Consider the following 26,324-nt stretch of genomic DNA (forward strand, 5'->3'; position numbering starts at 1 on the left):
CTCCACTATGATATATTTTAATTAATTAAAAATTTGGCTTAGAACTTGGTGACCAGGGCTCTCAGTGTATTTCAAAGTGGACATAGGACTCCTGCTCATTGTTCAAATGAGTTGCTCAGGACATAGAAGATGTTCAGTTCCCTCATTGTCAGGTACATAAGTTTTTTTTTTATTTCTGCACTTGACACCTTGATTGATTTTATACAGTCAAGTGTATAAAGTACTCATGGTCACATAAAATGAGGGGAGGTCTGGAAGTTTGGTTCTGTCAAGTTTACTCCTTCTAGATATTCTTTTTTTCAAGTTTATTTTATTTTATTTTTTAAATATTTTTATTTATTTCTAGGAGAGAGAGAGAGAGAGACAGCATGAGCAGGGGAGGGTCAGAGAGAGAGGGAGTCACAGACTGAAACAGGCTCCAGGCTCTGAGCCGGCAGTCAGCACAGAGCCCGACGCGGGGCTCGAACCCACGAACCACGAGATCATGACCTAAGTGAAAGTCGGATACTTAACCGACTAAGCCACGCAGGCGCCCCAAGTTTATTTTATTTTTAAGAGAAAGAGACAGATCTCAAGTGGGGGAGGGACAGAGAGAGAGGGAGAAACAGATCTGAAGCAGGCTCCAGTTTCTGAGTAGTTAGCAACAGAGCCCGATGTGGGGCTCAAACCCCATGAGCTGTGAGATCATGACCTCATGAGCCAAAGTCGGATGCTTACCTGATTGAGCCACCCAGGCACCCCCACTCCTTTTAGATATGCTTTGGCCATCTGTCCTCCTGACAAAACTTGAGCTCTGTCTAGTTGATGTAAAGGGGAGAGTGAAGGCTGAAGCGCTACTGCTGGATGTTTTATCACCTCAAGTAGCAGCAAACCTAAATCATTTATTCTCTGGAACAGCCAACCCTGGGATTCCTCTTTGTTTCAGATGATTGACTTCATATGTTAAAAATGGAAAAGCACAATAATTTATTTCAAAAAGTTAAGCAAAGCCATATTTTCTTAAAATATTTTTTAAATGTTGTTCATATCCAAATGAGCTTAATAATAGTCCATTCAATTATCAGCTATTCATTGTGAAGTAAGTTTTTATCCTAGTATTGCTCACCTCCAGGGTTTCTGTGTGGGGTGTGTGTGTGTGTGTGTGTGTGTGTGTGTGTGTCCTTGCAGAGAAGCATTGATGAGTTGGTCTGTTAAATGTGTGAAATTTACTTCATTGCAACTTGTAGACATCATTGGGCAGTTAGACATCTATACGTTATCTTAGTGGTATATCCAATTTCTTTAATTATTTTCCCCTCAGCTTTATTGAGACATATATTGATACATATTCAGATATAGTAACATTGTATACGTTTAAGGTATACAACATAATGATTTTATTTTATTTTTTGCTTTAATTATTGACATTAGGTGGAAGATTTCTCCAACAGTGATCCTTTTCTCTTTGTGCTTTAATTCTGTTTGTGTATGGAATATAGAAGTGATCATGGGACCTGGCCACCTAGAAAGTCCCCAGATCAGATGTAAGCTGCAGAGTTGTTCTTCATATACCTGTCTGCTTGGCTACCCTTTTCTTTTCTTCAGAAAAGTAGCCTTGAGTCTTAGAAGTGGAAGGCGTGTCATATTCTCTGGGCCTGTAGAAGAAGCCTTCTCATCACTTTGAAAGGCCCATTGTTAAAATGGAGTTGGGAGGCTTTAGCTTTCCAGAGACAGGCTCTCACCCCAGGGTGAGTGATCAGGAGATCTAGATCCTTCTCCTGTGTCCATTTCCTAGTTTATGTCCTATCCCAGGGCACAGTCACCATCCAATGTCCATCTTCCATCTGTAATGGAGGAATGATGCTTCCTTTCTGGTTTCTTCTCAAATGCTACAAAATATTTAGTTGTAGGCAGTGCTAACATAACTCTCTAGAGGAGGGGTTTCTGCTTTCTCTAATCCTTAACAGTAATATTAAACATGTTTTTCCCTTTTCTCTGTCTTTTACATACATACATGCTCTTGTTGTATTATGTGTAAGAAAAAAATTAATACTGGATGTGTCCAGTTAATAGTTGAAAACTGGTCTTTGTGGAAAAAGGGAAGACAATGTTTTAGGTTAATAAAGCAGCTACCGTTTTTTGCCCATTTATTATTCCAGGTCATGTGTTAAGCACTTACCATCAATTATCATTTAATCCTCTTGGTACTACTGTGAAGTAGGCGCTATTATTCTCCCCATTTTATGGATGAGGAGATAAAAGGAGAATTGGCCAGTAAGTGGCAGACCTGGAATTCATTCAGATCTATTGAGTTCAAAGTTTAAACTCTTAATCCGTCTGTTATATAGTATCCCATATCCCTTATCGTTATTGCTTATGCTTATATCCTTGTAACCCTTATATATAGCCTTGAATATTCCTTATTATGCCTTATCATGTTTCAAGTATTAGTTTTGGGGGAACGAGTTGGGTAGATTCCTAAAAGATTTTTTTTCCTTTTTCTTATTTCCAGCAATATAAACACGATTTCCCTTCTTATATTAATTTAAGGCCTTGAATTTTTCCTGTGTTAGACCTCAGAAAGGCCAGGAAGTTAGACCTGAAAGGCCAGGAAGAGGCAAAAAATGTCCTTTTTGTAGATCTTCGGTCAGGATAGGCCAGAATGAAGAGGCTTCCTTCAAATAGTCCTGAATGGAGAGTCCCTGGGAAGAATATTAGTGTTTGAACATTTCATTCACCTAGCAAGTATTATTGTTCACCTGGAATATTCTAGGCATTGAGTTGAACAAGACCTAGTTCCTGCCTTTAAGCATCTCACAGGTTAAGGGTCAATAGGGAGAGATTTTGTATGGACTTTTATCATTTATGAAGAGGAAAGCACAGTGTGGGGTTCCAGAGCACAAGCTTTGGATAGACAGGAAGTGTTTGAATCCACGTGAACTTGGCCAAGTGACCCCACCTCCCTAAGCTTGTGTTTCCTTATCTGTAAACCAGGATAATAATAATACTTTCTTCTTGGGGCTGAGGTGAAGGTTAAGGTGAGATAAACTATATAGAGTGCTTTGTATAGTGCCTCACATGCTATAATTGTTATTACCATTGTTTTTATCTTTCCTTTCTTTTTTTTTCTTGCCTCGAGTTATACAGTTTGTGGTTGATTGTTATATTTTTAACATATTTGATGGAAAGGATAGAACTGTATTTTTTTTAGTTGCTAGGTTTTCAATACAGTGGACAATCTTAATTTCATGGAGAGGGATAGCTTATATTTTTCCTATTAAGCTTTCATGGTGTTTTTGCCTCGATTATTATTAGCAAAAAATTTGTTTAAATGATGATAATAGGTTGTCAGTAGACCATACAACAGTGTTGTTGGGCACAATTCTAAGCACTTTGTGTCCTAAATGATTTAGTCTCCATAGCAGTTTTTTGAGCTAAATTTGCCGTGTGTCTACCTAGATCTTTTTGAATGATTTACAGTCTAATGGTCTTTATTGATTACACCTTTGCTAGATTTAACTAATAAATTTGATGTCCCAAACCTGCAATTATTGATTGCAAATTACTGATTTAAAAATAATTTTTTTAAATGTTTATTTTTGAGAGAGAGAGATACAGAGTGTGAGCAGGGGAGGGGGAGACACAGAATGTGAAGCAGGCTCCAGTCTCTGAGCGGTCAGCACAGAGCCCCACGTGAGGCTCCATCTCACAAACCATGAGATCATGACCTGAGCCAAAGTTGGACGCTCAACCGACTGAGCCACCCAGGCACCCCTCAAATTACTGATTTTGGGATCATTTTCAACAAATGTATTGAACAGTTACTATCTGCGTGATTAGCTGAGACCCTATAGAGGCTACAAAGATGAATATATAGCACGTTTACCTAACAGGGCAAATCTAACGTGGGCTCATCTAATCTGATTTCTGGTACTCTTAGGTTGGTAGTTACCCACAGCAAAGGGATGTGTATTACCACCCCTCCCCCACCACACCCCAGCCCCCATTCCCTGCACTGCCCATGGTATCACCAGCTAATTTACTCACCCAGATACTGACCCCAGAGCAATTCTAAGAGTCCTGGGGCATCGCAACCACATTTTGGAAATAACTGATTTGCTGATGACTTTTGACTGATCTCACTTTACATGTTTTCCAGCTTTTAAGTTGATGTGGTAAGAGGAGGAGGTTAAAAGGTGACATTTTTACATTAGTTGAAAATACTGGAGCTGGAGTTCATTGGATTTTGGTGAAATTAGGACTTGGCTATATTCAAGTAAGAATGATGTTTATTACTGCTTCTCAGAAGGTAGGGAAACCTAATTAGAGATATTATAATTTCTGGAGAATGAACCAGGATCACAATAGAGAAGTTCTTTAAGATGGTTAAGCTCCTGTTTTTTAAATAACTCCCTTACATTATTGCCTGTGCCCTTCTATCATCCTCGTGATGGAGAATTTGAGATACAGAGAGGTTAAGTGACTTGCCTGGGGCAAAACACAGGTCGGTGACAGACCAAGTCAGTGTTCAGTGCGTCATGGATTCTAGCTCTTTCATTACAAAATAATCATGCTAATTCCCTGGGTATACGTAATGTATGTTCTAGTGTGCCAAGGGCTTTCACATCATTTTATGAACATTGCATAGCCCTGGCAAGTAGAGATTATTCATAAATCTGTTCTGTAGATGTGAAAATGGAGCCTTAGGGAGGGTCAGTGATTTGTCCACATTGGAATGAATTAGGTAGCATATCCTAGACCCAAATCTGTGTCTTTTTGACCCCCCCCTTTTTTTTTTAGTGCTTTGTCCTTGTACTATGGCTTTTCTTCAACACTAGGGGGCAGCATTGCATTTGTATTTGCCTTCTGAATGCTGGGCCTGTGCATTCCAGGTAGAAGGCAATGACTTGGATATTAAAAGTAAGGTTTGTGGGGATGGTGTTCAAGAATCTTATTTTAAGACATACTTATAGTATCTGTCTACAGCTTATTTTCTTTTTTCTTTTTCTTTTTTTTTTTTAAATGTTTTATTTATTTATTTCTAGGAGAGAGAGAGACAGCATGAACAGGGGAGGGTCAGAGAGAGAGGGAGTGACAGACTCTGAAACAGGCTCCAGGCTCTGAGCTGGCAGTCAGCACAGAGCCCGACGCGGGGCTCGAACCCACGAACCGCGAGATCATGACCTGAGCGAAAGTCGGACGCTTAACCGACTAAGCCACCCGGGCGCCCCAGCTTATTTTCTTTTTTACATAACCTACTATATTGACATTGACACTCATATAGAAATGGCTGTTATAAATAAGATGATAATTGTGGAGAGAATTAGCTGGAACTGGGGCTCGAATTTGGTATAGTAGGTGAATAGTCTGCATGAAATTGTCAAACCAAAGTCCAGACAATTCCTGAAATTTTTAAGGGAAACTCAAGATATTGACCATATGCATTAATTTAAAATTTTAAGGTCAAATTTAGATATTTTAGATTCTTATCTCATTATGTATATATATATTTATGTACATACACATATATATGTGTGTATATCTTTTGGATCCATATGACTATGGATTTTAGATACAGTAGTATCTTAATGAGGCTTTGGCATTTCCAGTAGTCAACCTCAACCAAGGTTCCAATAAACCCTCCTTATGCCAACTTTGTGCTGTAAGATAGTGATTCTCTGTGGAAGCAGAGGTTGGGGTATGTCAGGATTGCTTGTGGAGCTTTTCTTTTTTTTAAAATATAATTTATTGTCCTGTTTTTCTTTTTAAATTTTTTAAAAATTTCATTTTTTTTGAAAGAGACAGAACCCCTCTGGAAAACAGTGTGGAGGTTCCTCAAAAAATTAACAATAGAACTCCCCTAGGACCCAACAATAGCACTGCTAGGAATTTACCCAAGGGATACAGGAGTGCTGATGCATAGGGGTACATGGACCCCAGTGTTCATAGCAGCACTTTCTTTTTTTTTTTTTAAATAGTTTATTGTCAAGTTGGATTCCATATAACACCCAGTGCTCATCCCAGCAAGTGCCCTTCTGCATGCCTATCACCCCCCTTCCCCTCCCTCCCACCCCATCTGCCCTCAGTTTGATCTTGGCATTCAAGAGTTTCTCATGGTTTGACTCCCTCCCTCTTCCCCACTATTTTTCCCCTTCTTCTCACCCATGGTCCTCCATTAAGTTCCTCCTACTCCTCCTATACGTGCAAACATATATTTGTCCTTCTCTGCCTGACTTATTTCGTTCAGCATAACACCCTCAAGGTCCATCCATGTTGCTACACATGGCCAGATTTCATTCTTTCTCATTGCCATGTAGTATACCATCGTATAGATAAACCACATCTTCTTGATCCATTGGTCAGTTGATGAACACTTAGGCTCTTTCCATGTTTTGGCTATTGTTGAAAGTGCTGCTATGAACATTGGGGTCCATGTGCCCCTATGCATCAGCACTCCTGTATCCCTTGGGTAAATTCCTAGCAGTGCTATTGCTGGGTCATAGGGGAGTTCTATTGTTAATTTTTTGAGGAACCTCCACACTGTTTTCCAGAGGGGCTGCACCAGTTTACATTCCCACCAACAGTGTAGGAGGGTGCCCATTTCTCGACATACTTGCCAGCATCTGGAGTCCTCTGATTTGCTCATTTTGGCCACTCTGACTGGCATGAGGTGGTATCTCAGTGTGGTTTTGATGTGTATTTCCCTGATGAGGAGGGATGCTGAGCATCGTTTCATGTGTCTGTTGGCCATCTGGATGTCCTCTTTGGAGAAGTATTCATTCATATCTTCTGCCCATTTCTTCACTGGATTGTTTGTTTTTCAGGTGTGGAGTTTGGTGAGTTCCTTATAGATTTTGGATATTAACCCTTTATCTGATATGTCATTTCCAACTATGTTTTCACATTCCGTTGGTTGCCTATTAGTTTTATGGATTATTTTCTTTGCCGTGCAGAAGCATAGCAGCACTTTCAACAATAGCCAAATCATGGAAAGAGCCCAAGTGTTCATCAACTGACCAATGGATCAAGAAGATATAGTTTATCTATACAATGGAATACTACATGGCAATGAGAAAGAATGAAATCTGGCCATGTGTAGCAACGTGGATAGAACTTGAGGGTGTTATGCTGAGAGAAATAAGTCAGGCAGAGAAGCACAGATACTATATGTTTGCATGTATAGGAGGATTAGGAGGAACTTAATGGAGGACCGTGGGTGAGAAGAAGGGGACAAATAGTGGGGGAGAGGGAGGGAAGCAAACCATGAGAGACTCTTGAATGTTGAGAACAAACTGAGGGCTGATGGGGGTGGGGCGGAGGGGTAGGGGGGTGATAGGCATGGAGGAGGGCACTTGTGGGGATGAGCACTGAGTATTATATGGAATCCAACTTGACAATAAACTATGAAAGAAAAAAGAAGCATCAGTAAAGAATAAATAAATCCAGGAAACACTGAAAATATATACTATGAAACTAAGAAAAAAAAAAGTTTCATTTTTTATTTTAAGAGACAGAGTGTGAGTTGGGGAGGGGCAGAGAGAGAGGGAGACAGAATCTGAAGCAGACTCCAGGCTTCTAGCTGTCAGCACAGAGCCTGACATGGGGCTTGAACCCAAGAACTGTGAGATCATGACCTGAGCCGAAGTCAGATGCTTAACCAGCTGAGCCACCCAGGTGCCCCAACTTGCAGAGCTTTTCAAACTCCACATACAAACACATAGTGCATGCATACCTGCACATTCCTGCAGATAATACACACACACACACACACACACACAGTGGGTCCTTGAACAACATGGGTTTGAACTGTGTGGGTCCAGTGGGTTTTTTACAGCACAATGCTATATTTCTCTAGCTTATTTATATGGTAAGAATACAGTATATAATACACATAACATAGAAATATGTTTAATTGACTCTGTTATTAGTAAGGCTTCTGGTCAACAGTAGACTATTAGTAAAGTTTTTTTGAAGTCAGAAGTTATATGTGGATTTTGACTGCATGGGGGCGTTCAGCACCCCTAACCTCTGCATTATTCAAGGGTGCTAAACTCTACTAAATTCTAGCAAGGGTTTTAGAAAAAAATGTCTATGGTTGAAAAGTACTTTTCAGCAATACAAAATGACACAGCAAAGTAAAAGTATAATTTTGCACCATGTCCAAATCACTCTCTAGGGACAACATTCTCCTCCATTAAACATTTTCTCCTTGGGAAAAGGCCAGGGCAAAGACTGGTTGCGGTGCGTGTGTGTCTGTGTCTGTTTGCGTGTCCCTCCTCCTCAGCACAGTCACTGAAACTGCCAGATGTGCCTCAGACAAAACTTTGATGCTTCATGAACTAAAATCATGATTCTTATTGCCTTGTGTCATTGATCTAATCCCCTTGTGTTTCCCAGAACATCTCGCTTTGCCTCATTCCCTGAATACTTGGTAGTGCAGATAAAGAAGTTCACTTTTGGTCTTGACTGGGTTCCCAAAAAATTTGGTAGGTATCTTTTGCATGCTTTTGCTTAAAACATCAATTAGCCATTAAAAAAATGGCGTGTGAAAGGGCCCATGTGGTTGGCTGTCAGAAATAGTTCCATTTCATTCTTTTTCCATCATCCTCACCTTTCTCTTTTGAGTCACAGTATATGATATGCACTCATAATAAAAATTATTGCATGCTACCCACCTCTCTAATGATGCATTCTGGAAAGACTGGATTCTAAGAGTGAAAATGGGATCTCCATATTATCAAATAAACAATGCTTTCCAAACTTGAACGTGCATACAAATTATCTGGGATCTTGGCAAAATGCAGGTGCTAATTCAGCAGGTCTGGGGTGGGACCTGGGATTCTTTATTTCTAACAAGCTCCCAGGTGATATGATGCTGCTGGTGCTGCTGGTCCAGAGACCACAGTTGGAGACGCAGGTAACTGAAGATACATGCTCTTCTTATTATTTCTCCTCTGCCTCCAAAGTAGGCAGGTGTGGCTGATGACAGTCACTTAAATCATACAAATTTTTATTAATAACAAAATGAGTATAGTCAGTTGCATTAAATAGTCAAAAAAGGGATTTGATTTTGCCTTACTTGGGCTTTTTCTTGCTAATTTCAAAAGCCTTTGTTAGAGGTTAGTTTTCCAGACAATGTACAAGAACATTTTCTCCATCATCATGATCCAACATCAGGGTATTACTAGGCGGTCCTCAGTGCCATGGAAGGATGGACAGTTTTACTCTTTGTCATTTCTCGAGCAGGTAGCTCAGACTGTTTGCCAGTCTTAAAGGTTTTATGATTTTGAGCGCTTAAAAAATACCTCATATCTTATACTGGTTAATTAAGCACTCGTCTGCTCATCTGAAGGGGGTAGGTAAAAAGAATGTAAAATCAGCAGGACTGATTTCCTAGGAGCTTTAGCACTCCGTTGACACGGCTCGTGCTTGCCACATGACATTATGCAGGGCTGTGACTGATTCTGCGGCAGATCTTCGATTTTCCTGGTGGAATAATTTTCTGGGCAGGATGTTTATCACTCAGCCTTTCCTCTGTGGACCTGAGAAGTACCTGAGACAGAAAACTGCTTTCTTCTAAAGGCTTTCAATTGCTTTGGAAACAGCTTTCATATTTTTCTTTGTCCTGGGAATTTCTGTAAAGGATAAAAAATTCAGATCAGATTTCATAGACTTGCAGAATTTGAAGGAGCCTCAAAGATCTAATGAATCTCAGTTTTTCTGTTGAGGAACAATTGTATTGACTTTGTTCGTCAGACATTATGTTTGTTTTTGCTGTCCCCTGAGATTGAAAAAAAATTTTTTTTACCTAAACCTTTTCTTTGGGTTGCTGTTTTAAAATAGGATTTATGTATGTATCTGACATCATAACTGAGGATAGTATTTTCAGGTTCTGTGTGCTAGCCTGAGAGACCCAACCCATGCCAACACTGGGGCCCATTTTTCATTATTATCACATCTGAATATAACACTAAATCTCAGCAGGCTGTTAGACTGATAAATTTTGTATTTGAGTAAGTCAGCACAATCACAACTGACCTGAGCAGTTAAAAAAAGTACCCCAAGCCTAATACACTTGAGATTCAACTTATTTCTTTATTTTTTTATTTTTTTTTTAATGTTTTATTTATTTTTAGGAGAGAGAGAGAGACAGCGCGAGTAGGGGAGGGTCAGAGAGAGAGGGAGTCCCAGACTGAAACAGGCTCCAGGCTCTGAGCTGGCAGTCAGCACAGAGCCCGACGCGGGGCTCGAACCCACGAACTGCGAGATCATGACCTAAGTGAAAGTCGGACACTTAACCGACTAAGCCACCCAGGCGCCCCTAAAACTTCACTCTTTATTATCTTGGTTAGAATGATCGCAGTGCCTGTCATAATCTGAGAAAAGGCATAATCTAGGGGCTGCAAACTCAAATGCCTAATAAGCACAGGGGATACTGTAAATGAAAGAAGTACATTGGATATAAGAAATGTGTAGCCTAGCTGTCTTGGTCTTTCTTGGGTATTTCCAGTTTGGATAAAGACATGGCTTAGAAAAACATTTCTTTACCAGAAGAGTCAGAATAGCACAAATCTGATGCTCAGGGTGAATAGGGAGCAGTGGGGTCTGTGAGAGGCTCTAGGGCACATTAGCCCCAGGCAGTTATTACCATTTGAGAATATGCTACAGCTTTCTGTTTTTCAAAATAAGCTGGAAATGTGGATATTTAAATGAGATCTTCTGATTTAAGAATTGGAATTTGTTGCCAACAGTGTAAAAACATTAAATAGACGGTGTCTGGACCACAAATGGCCTTTGGGCTCCCGGTTTGCAACCTCTGGCTTGTCCAGTGTGAAATGTTCTATACCTTCCCCCTCCTTCTCCATTAAATCTAACTAGTCTCAGTGAGTTTACTGGTCCAGTGATCTATTCCAGGGAACTGAAAAGCATCCCTTAGCTCTGTTTAGACACATTCACATAAGAGTTAGAGATGCTGGTTTTAGGGGGTGATTGTGGGTTTTTGGAGAGTTGGGGAATGTAATCTCTCTAATTTTGCAGATGTTTCCATTGATATGCCCGACCTACTTGACATCAACCATCTCAGAGCCAGGGGGTTACAGCCAGGAGAGGAGGAACTTCCGGACATCAGCCCTCCTATCGTCATTCCTGATGACTCAAAAGGTACCATCTTCTGCAGGAGGATGTTCTCTCGCTGTCTCCCTGCCTCACCCTGCAAGGAAGTCTCTTCGTTTCCACCACTCTTTTGTCCCTTGGCCACCTTCCTGTGTTGTAACCCAGCACAGACCTACAGTAGTGAGGCCTGGCTGCTACTGTAAACTTAAAGTAGACACGGGAGGAGGCACAGGCCCATCATGAGTAATTGAAATGGACCTGCAGAAATCACTGGCAACAGAGGGCAGCAAATCTCCAACCAGTTTTTAGGTTATTTTGCCTCTGGCTTCCCCTGCCTCTTCTTCCCTCAAATGGGCCTGTAGGGAAGAGAAGGAGTGTGTTTTCAGTAGGCTTTTAGTTTTGAGAAGCCGTGTCCTCGTGGGAGTACCTTTGGACACCAGAAGGGGAAATTCAATTGTGTGTGTTAGTTTAAAAACCTTGACCACATTTTACCTCCCCAGCTTTGTCACTGCTTCATTCGAGGGAGCAGTTGGCTCTGTGAAGGCTAGATTTTTATTTAGAATACTTAACTTTAAAAAAAATGTTTTGTAAATGTGTATTTATTATTGAGAGAGAGAGTGAGAGAGAGAGAGAGAGTGAGCACGTAAGCAGGGAAGGGGCAGAGAGAGAGAGAGGGAGACACAGAATCTGAAATAGGCCCTGGGCCCTGAGCTGTCAGCACAGAGCCTGACATGGGGCTCAAACTCACAAACCATGAGATCATGACCTGAGCCAAAGCTGGACACCAACTGACTGAGCCACCCAGGCACCCCTACAATACTTAACTTTTTAAGGGAAAAGGACATACAGAAAATAATTGTTTCACCTTTGTGAATCCAAGGACAGTGGCAAAAATTCTTAGTTTCACTGTTCGCTCGGTTGCTGATGAAATCAGTTTCATTTGCTCACCTATTTATTTACTCTTCACTTTTTAATCAGTTAATTAGGTGAATTAATAGTATTAGAGCACTCTGGGCCCCTCTACCAAAGGTTTTTCATTAGCTGAGCATTGAATATTATTGGTGACGAAGTTCAGGGTCAGGTGAATCCAGGAGGAGCAAGATCATATTCAAGATAGGCATCTCTGTTCCATCATTCTCTAATGCTACGTGAATTGCTGAACTGTAGAGTATGGAGAGTAGAGAAGGGACCTCTGTGTGGCACACTCTGGGTTATGTGGCACAGGTGGTCCATTCAAAGGGCCAGAGAGCAAAGATCAGTATGAGCATCAGAGAAGCACAAGATGGTTTAGTTCATTAGCTCTGCTCCTGCTTTCTCTGATGTTCCTAACAGAATCCTTAGTTTGTAATTATAGAGAGTTCTTAGAAATACAGGGAGATAAAGTATTTAGTTCATTAAGGTGCTAACCAAAGCATCATGTTTTATCTGATTGAAATGCCTGAAACCTGTTCATTTTCACTCCTTACTGTAATGATGTCCTGTTGTACAGGCTTGGCGGTGTGTGTTGGGGGGACCTGAGGGATTGAAAACAGTATGGGATCCCTAGGGGCTAGGGGTTAGAGTGCTCTGCGTGAACTCTTTCTTTCTCTAAAACTCTTTGCCATGCTTTGGTCTCATTTCTTCCCTCTCCTTTAATTTCCAGATCGCCTGATGAACCAACTGATAGACCGTATGTATCTTTCAAAATTTTTCTCAGTTGTCCCACAGTTGTTATGGGTCTGACGTTCATCTGTGGGAATTTGACAAAGGGGCATTATTCTCTACGTGTGTATGTGTGCAGCTTCTCCTGGGCGGGAATGATTCTTCATATGCAAGTTGAGTTACGAGCAAATGTAAAACAGTGATGGGTGATTCAAGGGCTCTGTAGCTCAGAATAGTAATCATCAGCATTAAAGCATGCCAGCCCTGGATTGGAAATCTGGCCCTGCCATTTATGACTGTGCAACCTTGAAAAATTTACTCAACTTCTCTGAGCCTCAGTCTTCTCAGGTGTGAAGGTGGGCTAATGATGCCATTTCTTCCCCCTCTGGCCGTGGGTAGGGCTCTAGAGCAGTGATGGCACTGTGGTCAGCCATTGTTTCCACTCCTCCTGCTGGATGGGACATGGCTGCATTAACTAATACTCTCAAGGTTATTAGTGTCATTGGATTGTGTTAATTTTGTAGACTTTTAGTTCCTTAATCCTGTGGGAGTTGATATTCTTGGTTTTCTGAAAAGAGCATAAAAACTATAATGAATAGAGATTAATTGGGAGGAAGAGGGAGTGTTTAACACTAAATACTCTGAATCTTTTTGTCTACAAAGCCCTTCTGGAGACAAACTATTGTTAACTTAGAAGTTTATGTATTTTGCAAATGATTGATCATGTGGCTTAGACCTCCACATTTCCTTTCCTTGCTCAATCACAATTTACTCTTTGATAAAAGAAGCTGTTAAGGTCAGCGAGGGTCTTGGGAAAGCCATTATCTCTGTGAGTAATTTAATGATAACAATAACAATGGCTGTTAATACTTTTGAATGGTTACCATGAATTATATTGCATTTATTACTTCATAAATTCTTTCAGTGATAAATAGTTTTGCTATTCATACAAGATCCAGGTTCTTATTTGATTTTCACAGTAAGAAGGGCAGGGCAGGTAACCTTTTACAGAGTATAAAATTAAGATCCAGGAAACTTCAGAGACCAAAGAGCTGGGACCAGAAACGGATGTAGGAATCAAATGTGCTTTTCATGCCACTTGACCTTTTCTGGAATGTGAAAGGTTTGCTGGTTGCTCCAGATCCTCCAGAGAGCTGGCCTCGCAAGGCTTTTTGCCCCAGGGAAGGTGATGGGTGGTTGGAACTGACTGTGCCAGAAGAGTCTGTCTCTGATTGGAAGCACTCAGCCATTTTCCAGTGTTAATGGTTTGGCCATTGATTTCCTCCTAGATCAGAGCCTGCTGTCTTATCAGCAATTACCTGTACTCAACAGGAGAAATAGAATGATCCTGGATTATTTAACATTTGTATCCTTCCTTTCTCAGATTTTTACAAAGAATAACTTTGATTATTTTCTTATTATGAGAGTAAAAAGATATTTACAAATTATGGATTAGCAGTAAGAGCCGTCTATGGTTTCATTGCCTATCTATAACCACTGTTAACTCTTGGCACACATCCTTCCCCTGTCCTTGACCTATGCCTGGTTCACTTTATTTTTCACAAACATGGAATCAAAAATGGAATTATACATTTTGATTCTAATTGTTATTATAGACATACATACACCATTTATTGAACTACGCTTCTTACACTGCCTTGTAGGGAACATTTGTTTTACAAGATGTTGAAAGGTGTTCTGGAGAGCTTCCTAGTTTCTTTACTGTAGGAGTCTTTAGTACAGCACTTTTTTTTTTATTTAAAATTTTTTTAATGTTTTATTTATTTCTGAGAGAGAGAGAGAGACAGCATGAGCAAGGGAGGGTCAGAGAGAGAGGGAGGCAGAACCTGAAACAGGCTCCAGGCTCTGAGCTAGCGGTTAGCACAGAGCCTGATGCGGGACTCGAACCCACAAACCGTGAGATCATGACCTGAGCCGAAGTCGGAAGCTTAACCGACTAAGCCATCCAGGTGCCCCTAGTACAGGACTTTTGAGTCTTCACTATGCTAATGCACCTCATGAATTTCTAGGGGGAGAATAGAAAATGTAGATTTTAAAACTTATTTGGCCATGGAAACCCCTTGTTTTGTGATTCAATAATGACCTCTCTCGGAATACCAGGCTACCATACAACACAACTTAGGGCCACTATTATCCTAAGTCATTGCTTTCTTATAATTTGGTCTTGATAGGATGTTCTTTGTATCTTCCTTGTAAGATAAACTCATTTGATAAGTGCATTTTGGATATAATTTTTATAGAAAAGATATCTCTCCTCAGTTCTACTACTACTACTACATTCTACTAATTACTGTCTTTGGCAGAATTTTCAGTTGAGACCTCATGACATGGAAAACATAAGAGCTATATTTTGTGCTCCTCTTCTGTGCTAGTTGTTGGATAATTTTAGAAGACTATGTAGGTGTATATGTGTGCACTTATGCACACATGTATGTGTGTACATATAACACACATATGTATATACTTGTACAAAAGTATTTACAAAAAACTTATAGGCCTATATACACGTATACATTATACATGCATGTATTATGTGTGTACGCAGATACACATACATATATGTATAGATACACATGCCTATAGGTTTGAATGCATATTTTTGTACATTATACATATACAGGCAGTGCTTCTGTGTATACACATGTAAATACACACACACATACATATACATATGCACACACATCTCCACCAACATCTTTATATTATTGTGAAAAGAAAAAAAACCAAAATGCTCTGTGTCCAAGCCCAAGTTAGGTTCGTAAAGCTATCTCTTTCAATATCTTAAATGTGTGCCATTACAGAACATATTCTCTTCTCTACTTAACGTTTGGGCTCTCCATTTCCCAGAGCTGATTATTTCCTTTGATTGCTGATATACCTAAAGGCCTGGTATAATTTCCTTTGGGATTTAAGGAATAGGCTTTTAGGCCTGTAGATAATTCTTTTCTCTTCAGATTTCAGTGATGGAAGAGCTGCTATAGGAAAGGTCTTGAGAATGATCTGAGAGGCTGAAATGGTTCTGGAAATATACTGAATCTCCCCTTATGAAATTAGGGAATTGTTTTTCTGTGCTTGGGTTGTCCAGGTAAAATTAACATGGTTCCTATTTAGGTCAGATATAAACTCAGCTCAAATAGCTGAATATTTAGATGAATTAAAATGAAACATAATTAAACCACCAAACAGAATAGCACTTTGTTTGGATAGCAGGTGGATGGTGGGGGAGGAGAAGCTAAGACAAGAAGAGAGTTTACATTTTTATACCAGAATATTCTGATGTGCCCCATAGCCTCGGACATTGATGAATCATCAGTGATGCAGCTGGCTGAGATGGGTTTCCCTCTAGAAGCGTGTCGGAAGGCTGTGTACTTTACTGGAAATATGGGAGCCGAAGTGGCCTTCAACTGGATCATTGTTCACATGGAAGAGCCAGGTGAGTGGTCGGAAAAGGGAATAACTTTGGAGTCTGATGGGAAGCCATGGACATGCTAACATGTCCTCTGAATATGTCCCACAAAGTGACTTTTTGTTCATGATTTAGTTTCTTAGCTCACTTTTTTCTGCCCCTCATAATTTAACTTTTTAGGTCACTTTTTTTTTTCCTGCTTCAGTGAGGTGGCACTTGCCTCTCTCTCTCTCTTTTTTTTTAAATAATAGCTTTATTGTTATGATTGTTTCTATTATAGCCATTCCAGTGGACGTGAAAGTGGTAGCTCATTCTGGTTTTGATGTGCATTTCCCTAATAACTAATGATGTAGAGCATCTTTTCATATCCTTGTGGGTAATTTAAATCTCTTTGGAGAAATGTCTATCCAATCTTTTGCCCATTTTATTTTTTGAGAGAGGGAGCACTTATGCAAGCGTGTGTGTGTGCAAGGGGGGAGGGGCAGAGGGAGACAGAGACTCTCAAGTGGGCTCCATGACATGAGGTTTGATCTTGATTGTGACCTGAGCCAAAAATCAAGAGTCTGACACTCAGCCAACTGAGCCACCCAGGAGGCCCATCTTTTGCCCATTTTTAATGAAGTTATTTGTCTTTTTATTGTTGAGTAGTAAGAGTTCTTTTCATATTCTGAATACAAGTACCTTATCAGATACATGATTTGTAAGTATATTCTCTCATTCTGTGAGTGTTTTCACTTTATTGATGGTATTTTTTGAAGCACAAAAGTTTGCAGTTTTGCTGAGGTCTAATTTATCTGTGGTTTTTCTTTGTCACTTGTGTTCTTGGTGTCAGAGCTAAGAACCCATTGCCTAACCCAAGATCTCTAACATTGAGGTCAGGGAGCCATTTTGAGTTAATCTTTGAATATGGCATGAGGTAGGGATCCAGCTTCATTCCCTTGCATGTGGATATGCAGTTGTTCCAGAACCATCTGTTGAGAAGCCTGCCCTTTCCCCATTGAGTGGTCATGATACCCTTATCAAAACTCAACTGACCATAAATCTACAGGTTGGTTTCTGGGCTCTCTGAATTTTATTCAGCTGATCTGTATGTTTAGCCTTAATGCTAGTACCAACTGTCCTGATTATTACAACTTCGTAGGTATTTTTCCTTCATAGCTCTGAAGTGTTGTTTATTTCAAGACCAATAAAAGGAAAAGGCCTGAGAATGATTATTTTCCCCAGATTTTGCCGAACCACTGACCATGCCTGGTTATGGAGGAGCGGCTTCCGCTGGGGCCTCTGTTTTTGGTGCTACTGGATTGGATAACCAACCTCCAGAGGAAATTGTAGCTATCATTACCTCCATGGGATTCCATCGGAATCAGGCTATTCAGGCACTACGAGCCACGGTAAGCATGAGAGATGGTGTGAGAATACCCTCCGCTTATTGGAGATCATGTGTATTTCTGCCAGTAGCCGTTGGGACTTTCCAACATCCTTTGATGGAAATCATGTTCATCTCACTCTGTACCCCACCATGGCCCACAGAGATGTATTTGAATATATTACACATACAGCTAAAATAAATGATTGGGGGAAATTATATGGACAGTTTAAGAATAGGGAGTAAAAAAATAGAGAGGTAGTGCAGCTGGGGCAAGATGACCAAACCTAAAGAAACTCTGTATCATCTTAGTATTTATTATTATCAGGGGTCCGAGATTTGACTTGGAGCTTCCTTGTGGCCTTAGAGCAGAGAGGGATGCATTAGATTCCTCATTCAATAAGGCACTTCTTTAAGAGAAATTTTGCTTTTCTGATACCAAGACTTTGGAGAAGTGTCTCTCAGAAGTCCTCACAGAGAAGACTGAATGGCTTCTGGAATTCTCCATTTCTGTTTCTCTCTGAGGAGAGAGAAGATGCTTCTGGTATGCATGAACTTCTGATGTTATCAGGAGAGAAGAGACCATGCAACTCAAGGGTACATAGAAGTCTTCCTCTTACAGTACAGATATCTGTTTAATACTGAGGGAAAGTACTTTTTTTAAACCCATTCTTCCTTGCCACACCATATCCATTTTTGACTGGATGTCTGCTACTAATTCCTTCTTAACCTATCCTGACTAGTTGCCTGCTGGGGTCCATTGTTGAGGTCATATAACAGCTCTCAACTGATACATGGGGTGTGGCTAGAGCAATCTGTTTCCCTTTAAAATGCTTAAAATATCTCAACCAGAGTTAGTTTTCATTTGGGGTACTTGCTTTGCACCCACTTATTTTACTTGCCTGACTGTTTCATTAGAGATTCTGATGATGTCAAAACAAATCCTGTAACCTGCCATTGATAACACAAATAGAGGAAAATGTTTTTATGGTCAGTTGGTTTGAGCTTAATGAAGTTAAGTGTAAAACAATTTAACCTAACCAACCAGTACTTTCATCATTAATCAAGGCATTAGTCTTGTCTCTACTGCCATTTCAACAATTCTGCTGACATTTAGGGAGAAGATGCGCTAACATGGTACTCACATTGGCATCCCCTCTACCTGGCATGGCTCTCTGCGGAAAACACAGTTGGCAGGGAATGTGGTGCATGCAGTTGGTGTGGCCTGAGAAAGGGCTGTACTTGGTACATGTATTGGTATTCTGTACCCCGTCAGTAGCATCAACCTGTGGAAACACTGAGCTAATAAGACTGATACAGATTTTGGGATGCTGATCTGCTGCTCAGAACTGTTTTCCGGTGAATCCAATTACAGACCTCAGCTGGGAGACTCAGAGAATGCCAGCTAAATGTGCATTTCATATGCAGGGTCAGAGCTTCTCACTCAGAGGCACTTAGGACTAATGAATTCAGGCCTCCTGTCTTGTCTGCTTGACATGCTGGCTCAAGTGGGCAGGATGTAATGAGGCCCTGGGACTGCATACATTGTAAAAATGTTTTATTTTATCAGAATAACAACCTGGAAAGAGCCCTGGATTGGATCTTTAGTCACCCCGAGTTTGAGGAGGACAGTGACTTTGTGATCGAGATGGAGAATAACGCCAATGCAAACATTATTTCTGAGGCCAAGCCTGAAGGACCTAGAGTCAAGGATGGATCTGGAAGTAAGTTCTTGCCTTAGGGATTATCTGATCAATCATGACCATCCATTTGGCTCATGGTCTCCCCACCCCCCAACTCATATTAAAACCTTTGCCATCATCCAAAAATTAGCACAGATCCCATCTTCTCGTAAATGGTGCATTTTGCCATTTTTGCATGGCCGGGGTGATCCGAACTAGTCTTGGACAAACTCAAGAGTCATATTGCCTAGAAGTGTGTGTGCTTAAGCTTAGTGCTCACTGTCAGTTTGTCACTCCTCTGAGACAAGTTTTTATCATGGACCATGGATGTTTTTGTCCAAACGAGAGCATTTATTTTCCTGGTAGTATTTTTTTGAATAATTGAAAAGCAGTTTTATACCCTTGACCCTGTCATTGCCCATACCAACTGCTCATAATTTTCTGAAGAGCCCTCAAGAGGAAGAGGCCAGTATTCTACCTTTTTAAAGTTTATTTATTTATTTGTTTTAGTAATCTCTACACCCAGTGTGGGGCTCGAATTCATGACTCCGAGATCAAGAGTTGCATAGTATTCAACCTTTTAATAGCAAACACATATGTGTCACTAGGTGCCAGGCACTGGTTCTAAGAACTTGGTATATAAACCTTTACATGTGAGAAAACAGAGGCACAGAGAGATTAGGTACCTTGCCCAAGGCACACAGCTCCTAAGAGATGGGGCCAGAATTCAAACCCAGAATCTCATGTTCTGCCCCAGTATGATGCCCTGCTTCTTGAGCTGTCATTGCCTCCAGAATAGTGTCCCGTCTTACTAGCCTGGTATTCCCCCTCCTCCAGTCAGATGCCAGTGCACCTCATCGCTCAGCGTTATTTCTTCTGCACCCCCACCCCAACCATGTATAGTTCAGCTGCCTGCTACTATAGCCACACCCCCAGCCTACTCAGGACATCAACCGTCTTCTCCCTACTTCTAGGCCTTTGCTCAGGTTAATCCTTAATTGTGAAATGCCCTCTTCTCCTATCACTACCCACTAAAATTCTTACCATTATTCAGAACTTGGCCACAGACTCCATTCCATGGGACCGCTTTCCCAGGATCCTTATAATTAGCGCTTCCTTAGCTTATGCTAGTAATAATTACACCGATACTAATGATACTTCCATTTGTGCCACGTTTAATCTGCACAGTAATCCTACGCAGTAGATATCATTATTATCTCCATTTGATAGATGAAGAAACTGAGGTAGAAGAGAAGGTTAAGTTTGTCAAGGTCACATAGCTAGCTTGTGATGGGGATAGAATCAGAATTCCAATCTGCCCCAGAGCCCGTGCCTGAAATCCCTATAACATAGTGTTTATTCTTTCCTTATTAGAAGTATCAAATTCATCTTGCAACATATAATTATTTATGCAAATATTTGCACCTCCTGTTTGGGGGCTTGTGGAGGGGAGAGGCTGTTTTACTTTTTAAAGCTCATGGTGACCAGCACATAGAAAGTACCAAGTGAAAAATAATTGGATTTAATTAATTTTGCATTAGCAGCATTTGCTCCCGTAATCATAAAGCTGTAGCTCTCATTAATGGTCCACACATTAGTGGTCTTACCAGACCTGTACTGTACACATTGATCTAACTCTAGAGACAGATGGTGGGAGGGAAACTTTCTTCTTTTATATAAGATAAGAATTTTTTCACTGAAACTGTTGTAATCCTGACTGGATAAGAAAAGGATGAGGTAGAGTTCCCCCAACTTCCATATTCTTCTAAGAGTCTTGCATTAACTCTTTGGAAATCGGTAACTTGCCTAAAATATTAAAAGCTGTAATGGATGTTACTCAATAATTCATGAGCAGAGTGTTGTTACATGTTACATATGTATTGGTCCACTGCTTCCTTGATTTTCTGTAATGGGCTTTTCTTTGCGGATGGTGAGTCCTCCTCACGGAAAGAATAAACCACAAGATGGGGTCGTTGTAAAGCTGCCAAGATATTTGGCTGCAGAAAGAGGGAGAGTTTGATCATTATGTTTTCCTGTTTTCTGATGGAGCATGGAAGGACCAGCCACTCTCTTGAAGATGGTGATAAATGGTCCAGAACAGCCACGTCACCTTCCTGGGCTTACTGACTTAGAGTGATGTGCAGGTACTCCTGGTGCTCCTGGGTTTTGAGTTGCATCCTTGAATGGGATGTCACGATGATGCTTTCACGGATCCTTAAATCAAAGGCACTCCTGGCCAGACTCTCTGGTCTTATTCTTCACTGCCCCCAAATTTAGGGCTCCTGTGGGTGAGGGCAGGGAAGGAGATAGTCATGCACTATGAGAAATCAGGTATAGGATGTACTGACTCTAAAAGCAGTAGGAGGTGAAAATTTTAATTATGAAAAACCAAAAAAGGCATAACCCACCCTAACTCACCCAATGCATTTTGTATCTGATTTTTAAGAAAAACAGATGTTTTTAAAGTAGCCTTTCCAGCAACATGCCTTGCCCATGGGAGGTGATCAGAAAAATGAATGATTGAATGAAGAATGAATGAATGTTGGAAGATCATGTTTTTGCTGCCTCCACTAAGTGCTGGATGGAGGAATTGGTAGTGCACCATTTTGTGTTAATCACATAAATCACAGGAAAGGAAAAAGATGATTTCTTTTTTTTTAATGTTTATTTGTTTTTGAGAGAGAGACAGAATGTGAGCTGGAGAGGAGCAGAGAAGGAGGGAGACATAGAACCTGAAGCAGGCTCCAGGTTCTGAGCTGTCAGCATAGAGCTTGACACAGGGCTTGAACTCACGGACTATGGGATCATGACCTGAGCTGAAGTCAGATGCTTAACTGACTGAGCCACCCCAGGCACCACAAAGATGATTTCTTATATTTTGCTGTATTAGCACCCCTGAAAAATATCAGTCACTTCTTTTTTTTAAATTATTAACATTTATATTATTTATTTTTCTTATAATTGAAAAGGGTATTTAATAATTTTAGCAACCTGAGAAAGTACAGATATAAGGAAAGAAGAAAATAAAAATGACCTATAATCCTACTTCCCAGTCATAACCACTATAAATATTTTGTGTGTGTTCTTTAGGCCCTTCTATGCAAATATATAAAAATGAATAGAAATATGTATATTTATGAAAATAGAACATTCATGGGACATCTGGGTGACTCATTCGGTTAAGCATCTGACTCTTGATTTCAGCTCAGGTCATGATACCACAGTTTGTGGGATTGAGCCCCGTGTTGGTGGCGGGGGTGGGAATGGTGTCAATGCAAAGCCTGCTTGGGATTCTCATTCTCTCTCTCTCTGTCCCTCCCCAACTTGTGTGCTCTGTCTCTTAAAATAAATAAAATAAAAAAAAAGAGAGAGAGGACATTTATTCTATACATGCTTTTTATAACCTGCTTTCCTCCTAGCTGAGGGTGTACATATATGTAAGTCTAGACCATTGAACGTATACTAATAATATCCCAGTGTACAGTAGTATAATTTATACACCTGATTTTAGGCCAACTAATTATTATTTAAATAAAAGGTGATTATAGAAAGAGTTTCAAATAATAAGGTTATTTTTACATCTAGGAGATGACAGCAATTATTTTTTATTTATTTTTTTGCCTTTTTATTTATTTTTTCTTTCATAATTTATTGTCAAGTTGGTTTCCATATAACACCCAGTGCTCATCCCAACAAGTGCCCTTCTCCATGTCCATCACCCCCCTACCCCTCTCCCCCACCCCCATCAGCCCTCAGCTTGTTCTCAGCAGTCAAGAGTATCTCATGGTTTGCCTCCCTCCCTCTCCCCAACTATTTTCCCCTTCTTCTCCCTCATGGTCCTCCGTTAAGTTTCTCCTAATCCACCTGTAAGTGAAAACATGGTATCTGTCTTTCTCTGTCTGATTTACTTTGCTCAGCATAACACCCTCGTGTTCCATCCACGTTGCTACACAAGGCCAGATTTCATTGTTTCTCATTGCCATGTAGTATTCCATGGCATAGATGAACCACATATTCTTGATCCATTCGTCTGTTGATGGACACTTAGGCTCTTTCCATGTTTTGGCTATTGTGGAGAGTGCTGCTATGAACATTGGGGTCCATGTGCCCCTATGCCTCAGCACTCCTGTATCCCTTGGGTAAATTCCTAGCAGTGATATTGACAGCAATTATTATTAATTTTAATAGTTTATTCTCAATGACAGCAATTATTTTTAAATAATAAATTTGTTAAAGGATGAAGTCTGTTTACAGAAGTACAACAAATACCTTCTTCAGTCACTATCCAGGTAGTAAACATTTGTTTCACATTTCAGTTTTTTTCTCTTCTACCCTCTATTCCTTTTTTCTCTATTAAAAATGATTTGATTATTTCCTTAGGGTAAATTTCCAGAAGTGAAATTTTTGAGTCAAAACTGCCTATTTTCGAGGTTTTAATGCAGATGATTACATTGCTGCCTCTCCTGCTCCCCCGTCCCTCCCACCAGTGCTATCAGGCTAAGTACTGCCCTTATTTTTCATATTTTATCGGCTGGTTGTTTTTCTTCTTGTGTTAATAATCACTTCCTCATTTCCTTTGGTCCATTTTCCCATTTTTTTATTGAGGTTTTCATCTTGTTTTTTTATTGATTTGTATGAGTTTCATATACTGCATATGAGCTTGGGAATACCTGGTAGCTCGACTATATTGAGTTTTTCTGGCCAGAAGCATGCTATTCTTTTTTTTTTTTTTTTTAAATTCATCTCTCCCTTTGCCTGCCTCTGCAAAGCTATATGGTTTTCTTCATAAACTTCCTGTATATTTTTGGTTTAGTTTATTCTCAGAATTACGTTTTCTGTGTTACTTATGGATATAATTTTTTGTATATCTTTTAATATAATTTTTTTCTCATTATGTTTTCTAAATTGTTACTGCTGGATTTTGGAAAGTTCCTGATCTTGTAATTGGCCATTCTGTAGGGATTTGGTTAGAATTACCTTAAATTCATAGGTTCACCTCAGTTGATGTGTATTCTGTGTGGTTAGGTTGTTTATATTCCGAAAACATTGCTCTGGACCTCATTTTGGGTTGGTGAATTGGTGTAGACATTTGACTTGGCGGTAATGAAGACAATTTAATGGTTTAGGCAATTGTTATTTAGGAGCAAAATGGACAGCCAAAACAGACAGGAAAACCAACAAACTGTGTTTTCAGGGTTCTGCTATAAACAGAAGGGAACTGAATCAAACTTATCTAAGCAAAAAGGGAAGTATTATATAATAAAATCTGGATGGCCCCAGGGAGACCTGACTCGAGGCCTGCTCTTGACTCTGGGACTGAACCCCCTTTTTTTAAAAAAACAATTTTGTTTTAGAGCACAGAGAGAATGTGCTAGTGTGAGCAGGAGAGAGGGGTGGGGGGAGGGTGGAGAGAGAGAGAAAGAGAATCTTAAGCAGGCTTCACACTCTGCGAGGAACCCAACATGGAGCTCGATCCCACAACCATGGGATCATGACTTACGCTGAAATCACAAGTCCAGATGCTTAACCGACTGAGCCACCCTGGCTTCCCTGGGACTGAAACCCTTTTATCTGTTTGTTCCCTTTGGCTCCACTTCCTCTGGGTTGGTGCCACTCTCAGACAGGCTTTCCCTAATGGCCCTGAGGTGGCTGCCGGTCCCTCCTACAATGTATGTCTCCAGGTTAAAATCCAGCAGAGTACCATCCTGGAGTTCTTAGCAAAGGTCCTGAGCATCTGAGTCTTGTGCTGCACAGCCCTCCCCTGATCACTGGCCCCACTCATGGAGCCTGAGGATGGAGACCTTCCTTCCTAGCTTGTGAGGAAAATCAGCATTGCCTGTGAACTGGTTAGAAATGCATCCTGTGAGGCCCCACTCTAGACCTATCAGATTAGGACCTTGGAGGTGGGTCCAGCAATCTAGGGGTCAGCAGGCCCTCCAGGTGGTTCTAATTCAGTGTAAATTTGAGAACCACCACCCTACAAGCCAGATTAGGTTACCATTGCCTTAAGAAGGAGGACAGTGGCTGCTGGGACATCACTATACCGTGTTAACGTGGAAAATAATGACAAGGTAGGTGTTTGAATTGGGAAAAAAGTGACTATTTAAGGACAGGGATTAAAGAAGCACTTGTATCGGGCACCTGGGTGGTTCAGTCTGTTAAGTGTCCGACTTCGACTCAGGGCATGATCTTGTGGTTCATGAGTTCGAGCCCCATGTCAGGGTCTATGGTGACAGCTCAGAGCTTGAGAGCCTACTTTGGATTTTGTCTCTGTCTGTCCATCCCCTGCTTGTGCACTGTCTCTATCTCTCTCTCAAATATAAACATTAACAAATTTTTTTAAAAAGCACTTGTATCAAATTCTTCCTTTAGGGACTATTTTAACTAAAAATCACTATTGCCTTTTTTTGAATGAGGAAATAATGTCATTGCATGAAACTTTTTTATTTAAATGTTCTCTACTTTGCTCAGAAGGGTCAGTGCTCAGGCACATGGGTGGCTCAGTTGGTTAAGTGTCCAATTTCACCTCAGGTCATGATCTCATGGTTTGTGAGTTTAAGCCCTGGGTTGGGCTCTGTGCTGATAGCTCGCAGCCTCTCTCTCTGCCCCTCCCTCACTACAACTTTGTCTCTCTCTCTCTCAAAAATAAACAGTAAAAAATTCTAAAAAGAAGGGTTAGTGCTAATAACACTGAGTGAAATAGTGTGTCCTTTATCGAATGCCTGCTAGACACCAGGCACTTTGTCGACAGCTTTCCTTCACTCCTCACAGTTTGGTTTTCAGATGAGGAAATTGGGACTTGACAAAGTTAGGTGATTTGGGGGTGGAAGAGCCAGCTTGGATTTCAGGTCTTTCTGATTCTGAAGCTTGTGTACCTCCTTCTTCATCTTACTGCAGATTTTCTAACTTGGAAGGGAAGCGGGAGTCTGTTTTCCAAAAGAGTCTATTTATCATCATATTCTTCACATTTTAGGCCTATCACCTAACCTTCTGTTGAGTTTTTAAATATTATAAAAAGTGGAAAAATCAGGCCTTTCAGTCTGACCTATCTGGGCTTCTGCCATTTGCAAAATTATTTCTGTTTCTGTGATGTCTTTAATGAGCGTTTAATTTTTCT

At 40.5% G+C, this 26,324-nt stretch overlaps 1 protein-coding gene across 2 annotated transcripts in view; it reads left to right on the forward strand.

The window, feature by feature from the left end:
- USP13 (ubiquitin specific peptidase 13) overlaps positions 1-26,324 on the forward strand; it is a 115,803-nt gene that overhangs the window by 80,243 nt on the left and 9,236 nt on the right. For both annotated transcript variants that reach the window (XM_039254333.1, XM_039254334.1), the window contains exons 14-19: positions 8,377-8,465; positions 11,017-11,139; positions 12,734-12,760; positions 16,043-16,186; positions 17,384-17,550; positions 19,096-19,249. In XM_039254333.1, the coding sequence (XP_039110264.1) occupies positions 8,377-8,465; positions 11,017-11,139; positions 12,734-12,760; positions 16,043-16,186; positions 17,384-17,550; positions 19,096-19,249 (704 nt within the window). The remainder of the gene's footprint in view (positions 1-8,376; positions 8,466-11,016; positions 11,140-12,733; positions 12,761-16,042; positions 16,187-17,383; positions 17,551-19,095; positions 19,250-26,324) is intronic.

Source organism: Hyaena hyaena, unplaced genomic scaffold (assembly GCF_003009895.1).
Source record: "Hyaena hyaena isolate Hyena2069 unplaced genomic scaffold, ASM300989v1 scaffold_477, whole genome shotgun sequence".
Classification (NCBI taxonomy): Eukaryota; Metazoa; Chordata; class Mammalia; order Carnivora; family Hyaenidae; genus Hyaena; species Hyaena hyaena.